This window comes from Diprion similis, chromosome 8 (genome assembly GCF_021155765.1).
Source record: "Diprion similis isolate iyDipSimi1 chromosome 8, iyDipSimi1.1, whole genome shotgun sequence".
In the NCBI taxonomy this organism is placed as follows: Eukaryota; Metazoa; Arthropoda; class Insecta; order Hymenoptera; family Diprionidae; genus Diprion; species Diprion similis.
This window is the reverse complement of record NC_060112.1, coordinates 23,482,010-23,495,010: the sequence shown is the minus strand read 5'-3', so window position 1 is coordinate 23,495,010 and position 13,001 is coordinate 23,482,010. Positions and strand designations below refer to the sequence as shown.

At 40.7% G+C, this 13,001-nt stretch overlaps 1 protein-coding gene across 2 annotated transcripts in view; it reads left to right on the top strand.

The window, feature by feature from the left end:
* LOC124410040 (dedicator of cytokinesis protein 3) overlaps window positions 1–12,664 on the top strand; it is a 31,984-nt gene extending 19,320 nt beyond the window's left edge. Inside the window, exons 5-18 of one of the 2 annotated variants that reach the window (XM_046888152.1) lie at window positions 5,416–5,500; window positions 5,722–6,180; window positions 6,307–6,606; window positions 6,702–6,906; window positions 7,046–7,228; window positions 7,431–9,153; window positions 9,276–9,293; window positions 9,397–9,559; window positions 9,970–10,407; window positions 10,508–10,649; window positions 10,754–11,429; window positions 11,540–11,901; window positions 11,996–12,345; window positions 12,437–12,664. In XM_046888152.1, the coding sequence (XP_046744108.1) occupies window positions 5,416–5,500; window positions 5,722–6,180; window positions 6,307–6,606; window positions 6,702–6,906; window positions 7,046–7,228; window positions 7,431–9,153; window positions 9,276–9,293; window positions 9,397–9,559; window positions 9,970–10,407; window positions 10,508–10,649; window positions 10,754–11,429; window positions 11,540–11,901; window positions 11,996–12,345; window positions 12,437–12,604 (5,272 nt within the window). In that variant the 3' untranslated portion in view covers window positions 12,605–12,664. The remainder of the gene's footprint in view (window positions 1–5,415; window positions 5,501–5,721; window positions 6,181–6,306; window positions 6,607–6,701; window positions 6,907–7,045; window positions 7,229–7,430; window positions 9,154–9,275; window positions 9,294–9,396; window positions 9,560–9,969; window positions 10,408–10,507; window positions 10,650–10,753; window positions 11,430–11,539; window positions 11,902–11,995; window positions 12,346–12,436) is intronic. The other variant, XM_046888153.1, reaches the window with a different exon arrangement.
* Window positions 12,665–13,001: the final 337 nt, after the last annotated feature.

Here is a 13,001-nt window from a genome sequence, read left to right as displayed (position 1 = left end):
CGCCATTGCAAATTGTCGGTGCTCTCGAAGCATCTCGTTAATCAATCGTGTGCGATTATTTTACAAGTGGGTAAACACTGTTAATTAATTTATAGCAAATCTACAATAATGCAGGAATCGCTAATCGCTCTAAGAACACAAGAGCTTTTTATTTAGGTCTGTATAAGACTAAACTTCTGTTCTCAGCTCTGCAGCAAACCAATTTTTGCTTATTATGTAGTATACGTCTGAATTTGCATTTACATACGGTACATACGTTAGTATCTGTTAGTGCTATGTATATGTGTATTGCTTCGTCGCAGAATCGTATATGTATGATAATTATAATAAGCTGCTTCTTCCTCAACTACAAACTGTCACGTAGACCACGTCAATTCCCATATCCAATTTACAATTAGTACAGCCCAATCAGTGTTGAAATAAAAAACTAACAAAATCGAGGTTCAAAAGAACCACTTGAACGTGCTACCAATCGCTTATATACATGTAACGATTTTTTTAATAATCCAGGGCATTGACCATTTTTCTTATTGACAATGGTGAAAGCCTGTATCGAACAAAGTCCAATTCCAGTATAAAAATCGCATAAGTACGTACGAATATGCATGTGTGTGCAAAAGAATGAAAAGAGAAAAAATAGAAATAAAAATTTATAAACGTCTGATTAATTTCTCTCGTCGCATCTCACGCGATAATATGTACAGTATATGTACTACTTATAATAATAACGTGTAGATACATATGTATATGTATGTACATTGCGCGTGCATGCAGCACGTAGAGGCAAGGCGTAATCCAATATTACGTATTATACGTGGAAGATTTTATCGTGAGTGCGTGCATGCTTGCCTCCGCATCGGCGACCGCAGCATCTCGACGCGGTATCGTGATGTGGCCGTTCTTGCTCCGACACATGGCCACGCCGCTGCTGGTGGCCTCTCGGCCTTTTCTCTACCATGCCAGAGTCAAGGTTTGTGGCTCGGTGAATACGCTGTCGTCGTAACTATGCACGGAACCTGTTCAACTTCAGAACCTTTGCCATTTCGGACTCGAGGGTCCGTCTCGTCGGCTTTTATACTATACCTCGACCCTCGCAGCTCTGGGTCGCTCTTTAGGATCCTTAAAGCTCTTACGATTTCATTTGTTTCCTTACGATATTCCGTGTATTTAAATACCATCAATTATTGCGGGTCAAAGGTTTATCAAAATAAAAAAAATAGAGAAGAAAAGAAAACATGCAACAAGTTGACGGAACGCCAGGGAACAAAGATTAATTGGGAAAATCACGATTCATACAACCTTCAGTGTTACATACATTACGGAAAAGCGCGGAACTTTTTACGACCTACCTCTAAGTATAACATGCTTCGTTTTTGCTGCTGCTGCTGCTGCTGCTGCTGCTGCCCCGACGATGCTACCGGTTTTACAATTAGCTCAACCAGACGTCCGTCTGTTCGTTCAACCGTTTACCTAATTACATATTAGTATAACAGTGCTATTTCCTCGGTATTACCGCATGGTAGGATTGCCGAGAATGCAGCAACTCTCGTCGTTTTCTTATACACTTGAAGTTTTTATAACTCTGCAGCAATGTATGTATGTATCTATATAATATAGAAGGATAATTTAAACTGTTCCGCATCGATTGACCCATATTTGTGATTTTCCTCTTTTCGATTTCGCTGTAATTCATTCAGCTGCAACACTTATTACGGGTAATGAAAATCATGTATTCTCGCAGTCACAACGCACGTAGATCAAGAATAAAGGCTTTCCCAATCTGACGTTGCGATATATGTCCTGTGGCGGCAGAAGAATTGTAACCGAAGATCCTGGAATAATTGCAAATAATTATGTTCAGGTTTAACCGTGTGGAAAAACCGATTATATGTATTATAACCGCATTTCACATGCTGCAATAAGGAAACTATACGTGTTTCGGACTATCAGTTAACGTCTGCGCAGCTTCCCGGTTTCCGTTCTCCATCGTATATCTCTTCGAACTCCGGTGGCCTGCAGCAGCTGAAATAATAGCCTATGCTACAACTATCTTTTATTTTTAGCCTTAGCGGAGTAAATCGCCGTACTATATGGGGTTTAATTAAGACCGTTTGAGCTGGACCGTCATGCGCGGTTCTCGCAGCCCTGACATCCATTGCAAATTGCCATTTTATGCCTGTGTCTGTATAAACGCACGTTCGCAGTATGAGTATAAACACTTTTCACAGTGCGCTGTGTGTGCAGTATGTATATAGGTTTATTGTTGCATATAGAATATACATATACCTTGCGGATTAATGCGGTACATTGGTTGTGCAATTACCCTGTGCATATTCTGTTATACCTTATACTCATCTGCGCATACCTATATCTGAACGTCGCGGTGTCGGGTACAATACGACTGATTTACCGTTAAGAATAATTACCATTGTGTAGAAATATGCCTGTAATTATAATTTTTCTAACGAAATTTTGAAATACGTCACGTCACGTTGAGCAAATAATCGTTTCAATTAATATCCAGGGTACCGCGTTTATCGTTGACGATGGATTGATTTCCTTCGAAGACAAGGTGTCGCTTTACTATCTGAGTTGTAGCTTTAGGGGGGAACGATCGATTCGTCATCAACAAATTTCAGCTAACGAGATACGATAAGAGTTTCGTCGTCTATGTGCCTGGTATAATCGTTATACGATATTTTTTGAATAACAGGTGTGCAGTTATACGCGCGAGAATCAGTCATAATTGAAAGTAATGACATTCGAAAGTTTGGACACGTTTTGTTGAAATAACCCACCTCCTCAGCTTGTATCTCGGTGTCTGTTTCTATACCGACTCAGGTATAGCTATGATGAATCGTTTATGATATAGTTAGGTAGAAAATTCCAGGTATACTTTGTACAACGGTCTAAAAGGCAGGATTAACCTCGTCGCACCGCGAACGCTGGGTGGTACAACGTAAAGGAAAGTATACTTGCCAGTGTTTGAAGAAAGAATCGAGATCGATTGTACAGTTTAAAACTGCGATGGTACATTAGAGGCCGAAGAGAGAACGTCGCGTTTCGAATTACATGTATCAATAGACTTAAGACTAGTCCTTCTAATTCATTGAATAAACTTATCCACATACTTATATTACATTACATACTTCAGTCGTTTATATCTTAATCACGCACACGCGAAAATCAGGTGAATTCTCACCCGAGTAATGTGCGTAACGATTTCAGTCAATAGTAGACAAATATTTTTTATTTGCGCACTGCACTTTCTATGTGCCTCATGGTTATGATACTTTTTCTATACAAGTTGGAAACGTGTTAATTAAAGGTATACTCGTTGATTAAGTCGCTGATCGAATTAAACTCTCTGAAAAGACATAGACAATTGGACTTGACTATGAGAGCTTAATTCAATTCAGAAACAATCGATATAACTTTAGCTCCTGAAAAATACTTTAAATTTCGGCATAGCTTGCTGTAAAGGTTACAAAACGTTAATTTGTAAAGTGGGTGTGGTTAAATATGGCGTCGAAATGAGAAATCATTCCGCAAATCATTCTGAAATATTACAATTGCCGGTTGAATAACAGGGTGAGACGTTATGCCGCAACCATACCAATCCATTTCCCGGTGAAATCCTTCTGGTTAATGTTTCTTCGCGGAAATTCGGTCTACCGCAATCGTATATGTATACCTGCACCTATATCTATGTACGAGCCCAGGTATAACCTCTGGGCATAACCAGCAAGACCCGTTTTATACTGCAGGAAGACTGGTTTTGTATAAATGTGTACCTACCCACAGTGTGCGCACGAAGATACCTCGAGGACATAAAATCGTCCGATGGCCGTGCATACGCCGCGAGATGTATGAACAATCAACTCGATATCTACGTTACTCTGAAGGGGTGTGCTTTTATACCTATTGTCCATTTCATCAGCCATTTCATTACGTCTGCGTAGCTTTGCGGTTCTAGATCGGATTTAGAATATCCACACGTCAAGGTGGAATGAAAGAGTTGGTCTTGCCGCAGGTTTTCCGAGAAAAGTGAAAAGCAAATATTTAACCCCCGCGATCCTTCCCGAAATGTGATTAAATTTAGGATGCTATAGTCAGTTATTACCTGCCGAGCAAAGAAAGGAAAAATGTTTTTGAAAAACAAGTGACATTCAACACGGTCGGTAAAGACTGACTACAGCATCCTCTTGACTTCATTGTGTAGGTACTATTTGAATTATACGATATTCGCAACCAAGGCACCATCCGAAGTCCGTTCTGCCGTTCAACAAGGTCCTAACAATGCCTTTGGCTCGGATTTGTCGACGCGATGCGATATTTTTTGAACGGGGCATAGGGTGAGCGGAGTCATAGATATAGCCGATCACGAAACGACGGACATTGCCCGAACCTGTCTCCACGCATTCAGGTCTCCGCAAGACTCGCCTGCATTCCTTTGGTGGGGGCAACCGAGGGGCCTGACGTTGGTCTCACGGGGCCCGAGCACGGGAACGATGGGACTTGCCTTACTCGATCGGGCGTGGGTCCTGTCTGGTGCATTGAAATTCCCGGACGCACCTCGGCGTGCACAATACCGGGGAATTGTCCTATACTCTATGCCCTATGGGCACATATTGTACATTACAAACTCTGCCATCAATCTCTTCACTAATCACGGTTTTTACCTCATGCTGCAGGCACGCGTGTGCGTGATCCGAGTATCGCAAAAGTATAATTAAATACCTATCGGTGGTAGCTTGTATATTTGCATATATGTACATCATATTTACGCAGGATATATTTATCCCATTTTTAACGGGGACTATACTACTTATCGACTCAATGGGACACGAGTCGGATCGACACTTATCTCCGTATCGCAGCGAGGAGTTGACTTGCCTCGATTTCTATGGATGTAAATGAATATCACCTGTTGAGATAAATACATATATTAGCCACCTCGTAAAAAGGCTTCATCATAATTATTGTCATTCGATTTCGCCCTCCGTATAATCTATCAGGGATTAACTGATCACGCTATCGTATACATATGGGCATGTTACTGTTGATTGAGGATAATTTAAAAAAACATATGTCACAAATTTAATGAAAGGTCATGGGGCCATTTACAGCTATGGATCATTGGAACTTAGTCATCCATTAATTCTGCAATTTTTTTTTTTTCATCTTACACACCCGACATTTCCGATCCTGTGATTCAGGTCAAAGACCCTTCGTCGCTACCACCCCCGACTGCCCTTGACCTCAACGTGCAACCTACTGCTGTACAAGAGCATCAATTTCATGCATTTCTATTGACGGATCAAGTCTGATTCGAAAGCGATTACTCTCGGCCTGAATAAATAACGTTTTTAATAAACTTGTATACATTCGTTCCCTTTCTCGTTTATGCTTTAGAAAACTCGGCTTGGACCTTGTGCCTCGGCAAGGATCACATATGGTAGATCCCGATACGATGTCTGTCATCGAATTATACCACGTGGTAAGTCAATTGGGTTTTTCGCATTCGCCTGTGATCGGAACACCGGCATTGCTCCTAAGCATGGCGGGTTGCCTACTTGCTGAAAGCGTACCATACTCGTTCAGCAATCACCTACACTAATCATTCTGATACTTATTAACATTTAAAAAATGAAGAAAGGTACGTCTGTATGGACGAAACATCATCGCATAAGTGGGATAAAGAAACTGTTCCTTTTTTAGCACGTCCAAAGCGCGGAAAATTCTCAGGGTGCATCAGCGCGCGGAACGCTGAGGCGTAAGGAACACAAGAAAGTATTGACTCATCACTTGTACTTCAGTATGCGTGATTTCGGGCACACAATCGGAGAAGATGTTGAAATTTATTTTTCACTATACGACGCAAGGCATTCTCAGTACCTGAGCGAAAGATTTTTAGTCAGAATATCAAAGGAAGGTTTTTCCAACTATGTTGAAAAATTACACAGTAACTGTACAATTTTTACTGACCTCGGTAACGCCGATTTGAGCAAAGATTTGTACATGGTTGCCCACGTAATGAGATGCGGACGCATGCTGTACTCGGATTCAGGAAAAAATAAGGCTTGCAGCACCGTTTATCGGAGGCCACACGGTGTCGCTGTTTTGTGTTTAGCTGAAGCCACGCAGGATCACAGTGAAGAATCGGAAATGACTTTTAAGGTACAATAGAAATTTTTTTAAAGATTATTTACGTACAAAGTATGTTGTTGGTCATTTTAGGAATCGGTGCCATTGAACAGTCTTGTATTTACCATAGAAATTACACATCTGCATTTTGTATTTCAGGTCTATCAGGGGGAGGAAAAGGAATTTCATCAATTGCACGAGCAGATAATTCGAAATAACAAATGTTCCCCTCTAACGGGACAGCCAAATTATGGCATCGTGGCATCTCTGCGTGTTTTGCATGGAGAGTTGTCTCAGGTTCGAGAAGAGCATCCTTTATTATTCAAAAATATTTGCCTGACGAAAAAGCTCGGATTTTCTGACGTCATTATGCCCGGTGATGTGCGCAACGATTTGTATTTAAAATTGGAAAGGGGAGAGTTTGAGCGTGGTGGAAAATCAACTGCTAAAAATATAGAGGTACGTGCTAGGCTCACACATACCTACGATATATTGTATAATTTTCTCTCTACATTTCGTACGAATTTTACTAAACTGAACTGTTTCAATTCTAGGTGACCATATTAATGCTGGACGCGGAAGGCCAGCCCTTGGAAGGTTGTTTATTCGGAGCAGCTGGCATGGACGCGAGTTCGGAATACCAAAGTCTTGTTATCTATCACTACAATAGTCCATCATGGGCTGAAACAATCCGGCTTGCAATTCCAATCGATAAATTTTACGGCAGTCACGTACGATTAGAATTCAGACACTGTTCCAGTGAGTATAACGATAAAGGATCCTATTGTATTCCCTGTCGCTTATAATTTCGATATTAGTTAAATTTCTTGAAAAGTTTTTTGTTGACTCGAACAGCACTAGTACAACAATCATATTTTCTCTGTATTTTGTCGTTTAGCCCGTGAAAAGAACGACAAGAAGTTGTTTGGGTTTGCGTTTGTTCGTTTGATGGAACCGGGTGGAGCCACACTGCAAGATGGTCAGCATGAACTCTACATCTATAAGTGTGAAGATCGCGCGAAGCTGGACACTCTCAGTTATCTGTCGTTACCAAGTAGCGCTCGAGAACCTAATTCTCCAGGTAACTATTATCTATTGTAATACCATATTTCACTCACTACCGAGCAATTGCCAGTACATTTGACATAATGTGACTTTGGTAACGTTCAACCCCATTGAGTACTGGTTTTATTCAAAATTCGCATAGCGTTGAATCTGAGAAGTTCTTCCTGAATCTTATCGTCCTACGGCATTAATAATTGCAGATAATATTCATATTGCAGGCACACCGCCATTCACGAGATCGCACAAAGAGGCAGTATTTGTGCACTCTTTACTCTGCAGTACAAAACTAACACAAAATGTTGACCTGCTAAGTCTTCTACAGTGGAAAGAGCATCCGGAAAGAATATCGGAAGCCTTAGGAAGAGTATTGAGATTAGGGGGCGAGGAGTTGGTTAAATTTCTTCAAGATATACTGGACGCATTGTTTTCCATGTTCCATACAGAAGATGGAAACTCGACGGCTCACTCCGGCTTGGTATTTCAAGTCCTTGTTTCGATATTCAGTCTGTTAGAGGATCCAAAGTTTGAGCACTTCAAACCTGTCATGGATGCCTACATATCAGGTCATTTTGCAGCCGCTTTAGTTTACAAAGGGCTATTGAGCAGTGTGCAGCACTGCGCTGACTGGGTGACTGCTGCTGAGAAACAAGAACCGATTATGAAGTGTTTTAGATCTCTGGAATACATATTCAAATTTATTATCCAAAGCCGTTTGCTGTTCTCGAGAGCAACCGCGGGTCAATACGAAGACAGCTTCAAGCGAGATTTATACTGTGTGTTTGCGGCGCTGAATAAAATGCTGAGTATATCATCTGACGTTGTACTTTTGTCGCAAGTGGCTCTGCTTCTCTCAATTTCGGCAGTTTTTGAACAACTTGTTGCCGTTTTACCGGTTCTAGAAGTGGCCAGACTAACATGTCAAATGCTTGATTCGCTGCCGCGAGAACCACCACCAGAGTTAATGCGGTCTAAACTCACGGCCATAAAAAATATTGTCACATCTCAGCTATTCCAAGATGATGAGAGCAGAAATTTATTATTGACCACAATTTGCAGACATCTAAGGGTACACTTGGCCAGAAGAGAGGAACTCAGAGCTTGCACGGACATTTTAGGGGAGCTTCTCAGCTTCCTCTATAAACGAGCACACGATACAAACAAAGTTAACAATTGCATACACCATGACGTTGAGACTCTGTGTCTTTCGACATTGGATATCTTGATTCAAACGATTTTGATCGTGATTGATTCTAGCTGTCCCAATTTGGGATGTCTTGTCGGTTGTTTAATTGGTCTTCTTCAGCTCCTCGATGAGTATCACTATTCAAGACTGTGGGAAGAATTGACCCACAGCGGTGAGCGAAAACCATTGAAAGATTTTCTTTTAAGAGTGTTTCTAGTCTTCAGAGACTTGGTCAGACAAGAAATATTCCCTCCTGATTGGTTAGTGATCAGAATGCAAGCAAATAACATCATTTTGAGGTCGTTGCAAGAGCTGGCGCAACCGTTGGCCTTCAGATTTTTACACGGCAGCTTTGACTCTCAGCTCTGGTTGACCTATTTCAATTTGGCTGTGGCCTATTTGACCCAACCGTCGCTTCAGCTGGAACAATTCTCTGAAGTCAAGAGGGAAAAGGTTGTTGAGAAATACGGTGACATGAGAGTTTTGATGGGATTTCAAATACTATCCATGTGGTCGCATTTGGGTGAACGAAAATTGGACTTTATTCCTGGAATGGTGGGACCGTTTCTAGAAGTTACTCTAGTGCCGGAGAGCGAGCTGAGAAAAGCAACTTTACACATATTTTTCGATATGATGGAATGTGAACAGCGCGCTAGAGGCAGTTTTAAATCTGTCGAATCAGAATTAATCGATAAACTCGACATTCTAATCAGCGAGAACAAGGGTGACGACGAATATCGACAGTTATTCAATACCATGTAAGTATATGTTACAGAAACAAACAATCTTTAACTCCAAACATAGAGATTTATATAATTTGTGTCATTGCTGCTAAATTAATTTTGAATAACGTGTAATGCTTAATTCCATGCTGCTATAGGGAGCACCTCAGTGCCGTGTAAGTTTGTGTATCATATGAGAAAATTATGCTCGTTACTTGACTGTGCAATGATAGCATACATTTGAATATACTGACTTGTTTTTGTTGAACAAATTTTCAGATTGCTGGATAGAGTTCAGTCCGAAGATCCAACGTGGAAAGACAGTGGTACAGCATTTATCACGTCTGTAACACGATTGCTGGAAAGATTGCTAGATTACAGAAGCGTTATTCAAGGCGATGAGAACAGAGATAAGCGAATGTCTTGCACCGTCAATTTATTGGTAGGTGTAATTGATCCTTTAAAAATATGTTTACAGTTGGTTCGATAAAGATGCAACGTTCTCACACTCAAACTAAGTTTAGGTACTTAAGTAACATACGTCCAGTTCAAGTAACAGATGACTATAAAATCAATCTATTATTAATTGGCAATGTGTTAATGTCATTATGCTGTTTGTTAATTTGCTACTTGTAGCACTGCAGTGGCTTAAAGGGTGCTAAATATACCAACTGCAAATCATATTCAAGCGTTAGACACATGATGTTTTACAGAAAGTCTTGCATCATAAAACTTACTGGAACATTCCTCAAGTTCTCTTTGTGTTCGCTTGTCTTTTGACACACGAGTTTGTGTTACCTTCAACACACTTATTGAATAACAAAAATGGGTATATTTCTGTGTTTCATCCAGAACTTTTACAAAAACGAATTCAATCGAAAGGAAATGTATCTACGCTACATCTATAAACTTCATGACTTGCATCTGGCAGCTGAAAACTATACAGAAGCCGGCTTTACGATGAAATTATACGCTGATCAGCTAGGATGGGGCGCAACAATGTTACCACCTGATCACGCACATCCTCAGCAGCCAGAATGGCAAAGGAAAGAATTGCTCTATCACCAGATAATTCATTATTTCGATAGAGGCAAATGTTGGGAGAAAGGAATACCCCTGTGCAAAGAATTGGCTGTGTTATATGAATCGAGATTATACGATTACGCTAAGCTTAGTCACATATTAAGAACCCAGGCAAGATTCTTGGATAATATTCTTACACAACTGAGACCAGAGCCAGAGTACTTCAGAGTAGGCTTCTATGGACTAAGCTTTCCGCTATTCGTCAGGGTACGTTTGTTATTTCTAATAACAAAATTTCAGCAGAATTGCAAACCTGAGTATATTTAAAAATTCCAGTACCTAATTATTGCTTTTTTTTGTATCTTAGAACAAACTATTCATTTATCGAGGTCTGGAGTACGAGAGGATTGGCGCCTTTACTCAACGATTGCAAACTGAATTTCCAAGCGCACAAATTCTGATGAAGAATTCACCACCCGACGAAACTATTATTTCTTCCGAGGGCCAATGTGAGTTTACTGAGTATATTATATCCCGTGAAAATTCTCAATTTAATAATTTCTGATCATGTAGTACAAGTATTCTTCTCTAAAATCCTGTAACACAATTCTAGTTATTCAAATCTGCAATGTTAAGCCAATACCAGAGGAGGGAAGCCTTGGTTACGGTATGACGGAAGTTCCCGAGAGAATAGTGGCATTTTACTTGGTGAACGACGTTCGAAAATTCACGTTCGATCGTCCTCTGCATCGAGGTCCAGTTGATAGGGAAAACGAGTTCAAATCTTTGTGGATCGAACGGACATTGCTAACGACAGAAGCAAAACTTCCTGGCATACTTAGATGGTTCGAAGTGATAGAAAAAAGAACCGAGCTTCTCGCTCCAGTACAATTTGCCTGCGAGACAATGCAATCTGTGGAACGTGAATTGCGAAAACTTGTTGCCCAGTATACGGCAGAACCCCACAGAAATATCAATCCGTTTAGCATGAGGCTACAGGGAATAATTGATGCCAATGTTATGGGTGGAATAACGAAATATGAGGAAGCATTTTTGACGCCAGAATTCTCGAGGCAAAACCAGGATGCTATTCCCCATGTAAACCGTCTAAGAAGTTTGATTCTCGATCAAATGAGCGTTCTGGAATCAGGTCTACTCTTGCACGGGCAACTCGCTCCTGCCGGTGTACAACCTTTGCATAAAAGACTGATCGAGAGATTTACTCAATTGAAACAAGGCTTGGGACCTTTGGCAAGGCAGAGAACGATGCACCAAGACAGCATCATCAAGTGAGTTTTGTATTTCTGATAAAACCAGTTCTGTTGAAGATGTAACGAACCTTTCACAATGTTATCCTTACAATCTGCAGTATTTATATGACTTCATTTAAATACTTCAGTTCACCATTACCGCCATTGCCAACAAATGAGAAGCAGCGTCCTGCTACTCTGGAAACAGCTGGTTCCAGAATATCTCACACGGACAGTGAAGGGCAGATGGAAGACGAAGGATTTTACACCAGAGTTGATGGCGCTCCACCTCCGATTCCGCAAAGAGAAGTGAGACCACGTTCTGTGGGCTATGGAACCACCCCGCCAAGACCGACCCATCAAAGATCTCTGAGTAAACCCATCAGCCCAAAGTTACCTCTGAGACATTCTTTGCCAACACCAACGGATGGAAGTGATCAGACTAGTATGAGGAACTCGTGGAGTGAACCGGGACCTGAACCAGCTCCGCCGTTGCCACCCAGAGGTTGCAGTAAGTGAAATTAGACACTACGTTGATGTGTTTTAGACCTAAAAATGATTTTCTCCAATGATTACGTGTTTGCTGTAATTCGTAACTCTTTTAGCTCCAGATAAGAGAGAATCGAATACAAGTTCCGTCGGTCCACCTGCTCCACCCAAGCGTCTTACACACAAACGTACATCGGATTGGTATACGGAGGACGATACGGAACAGCAGAGCGACCCTAATGACCTGAGAGATAGCGGTATTTCGACGGCCAGCCTTTCGGACTTCCAATCTCACCTAACAAATCTGAATAACCTAAGCTACGAGGATTTTGAGCCCAGGGCAAGGTGCAATGATGTTATGAACATTTCTCCACCTACTGTGATAAACGCTCTGAACGTTTCACTAACTAATTTTTCTAATAGCACATTCCAAAGCTCGCATACTTTTCAAAGTAGCTTCCAAGAGGTAAGTTGTTTGGTGTGAAATAGTATACCTTCTATTTAGTGCTCCTCTGTTTTTGTCATTCGATATTACAGAGCCTTCCAATTTTTTTCAGATAAGTCCACCGCCTATACCTCCTAAAGCACATCAAGACACTCCATCAGCTCCGTCAACTTTGGAAAGGGTCACGAGTCGTTCCCAGATATCTGGCCACACTGAAAACTACACAGTACCCAAGTTGCAAACACTTTCTGTAGCTTCTGATACAGAGAGTAGTGTTTAGCAATGATATTACGCTAGTCTCTTAGTATTTAGTAGCGGTGTGCGGGAGTCCAAAAGACAAGAAAAAAGACAAAATTGAAAATCAGCTTAATTATTAAATTAGACTTTGAAAACACAAAAATAAATATCGCATAATCATAATTATTATTGATATTAGGTGCTTAAAGTTTTCCTAATTCGATCAACTCGGTTATGTTTAGTCAATAATTTGTGCTGATTACTTTACCATTGGAAACGCGCTATATAAATATATGATTGAAACGCGGTAGTCTTATCTGTGCAGTTTAAGACTGAAAATATTTTGAAACATATGTATCTATATAATTATGCATGTGTATTGCTTATATTTATTCCTGCATTGAAGAGTCGTTAAGTCTATTTAACCAAAATTATTAAAA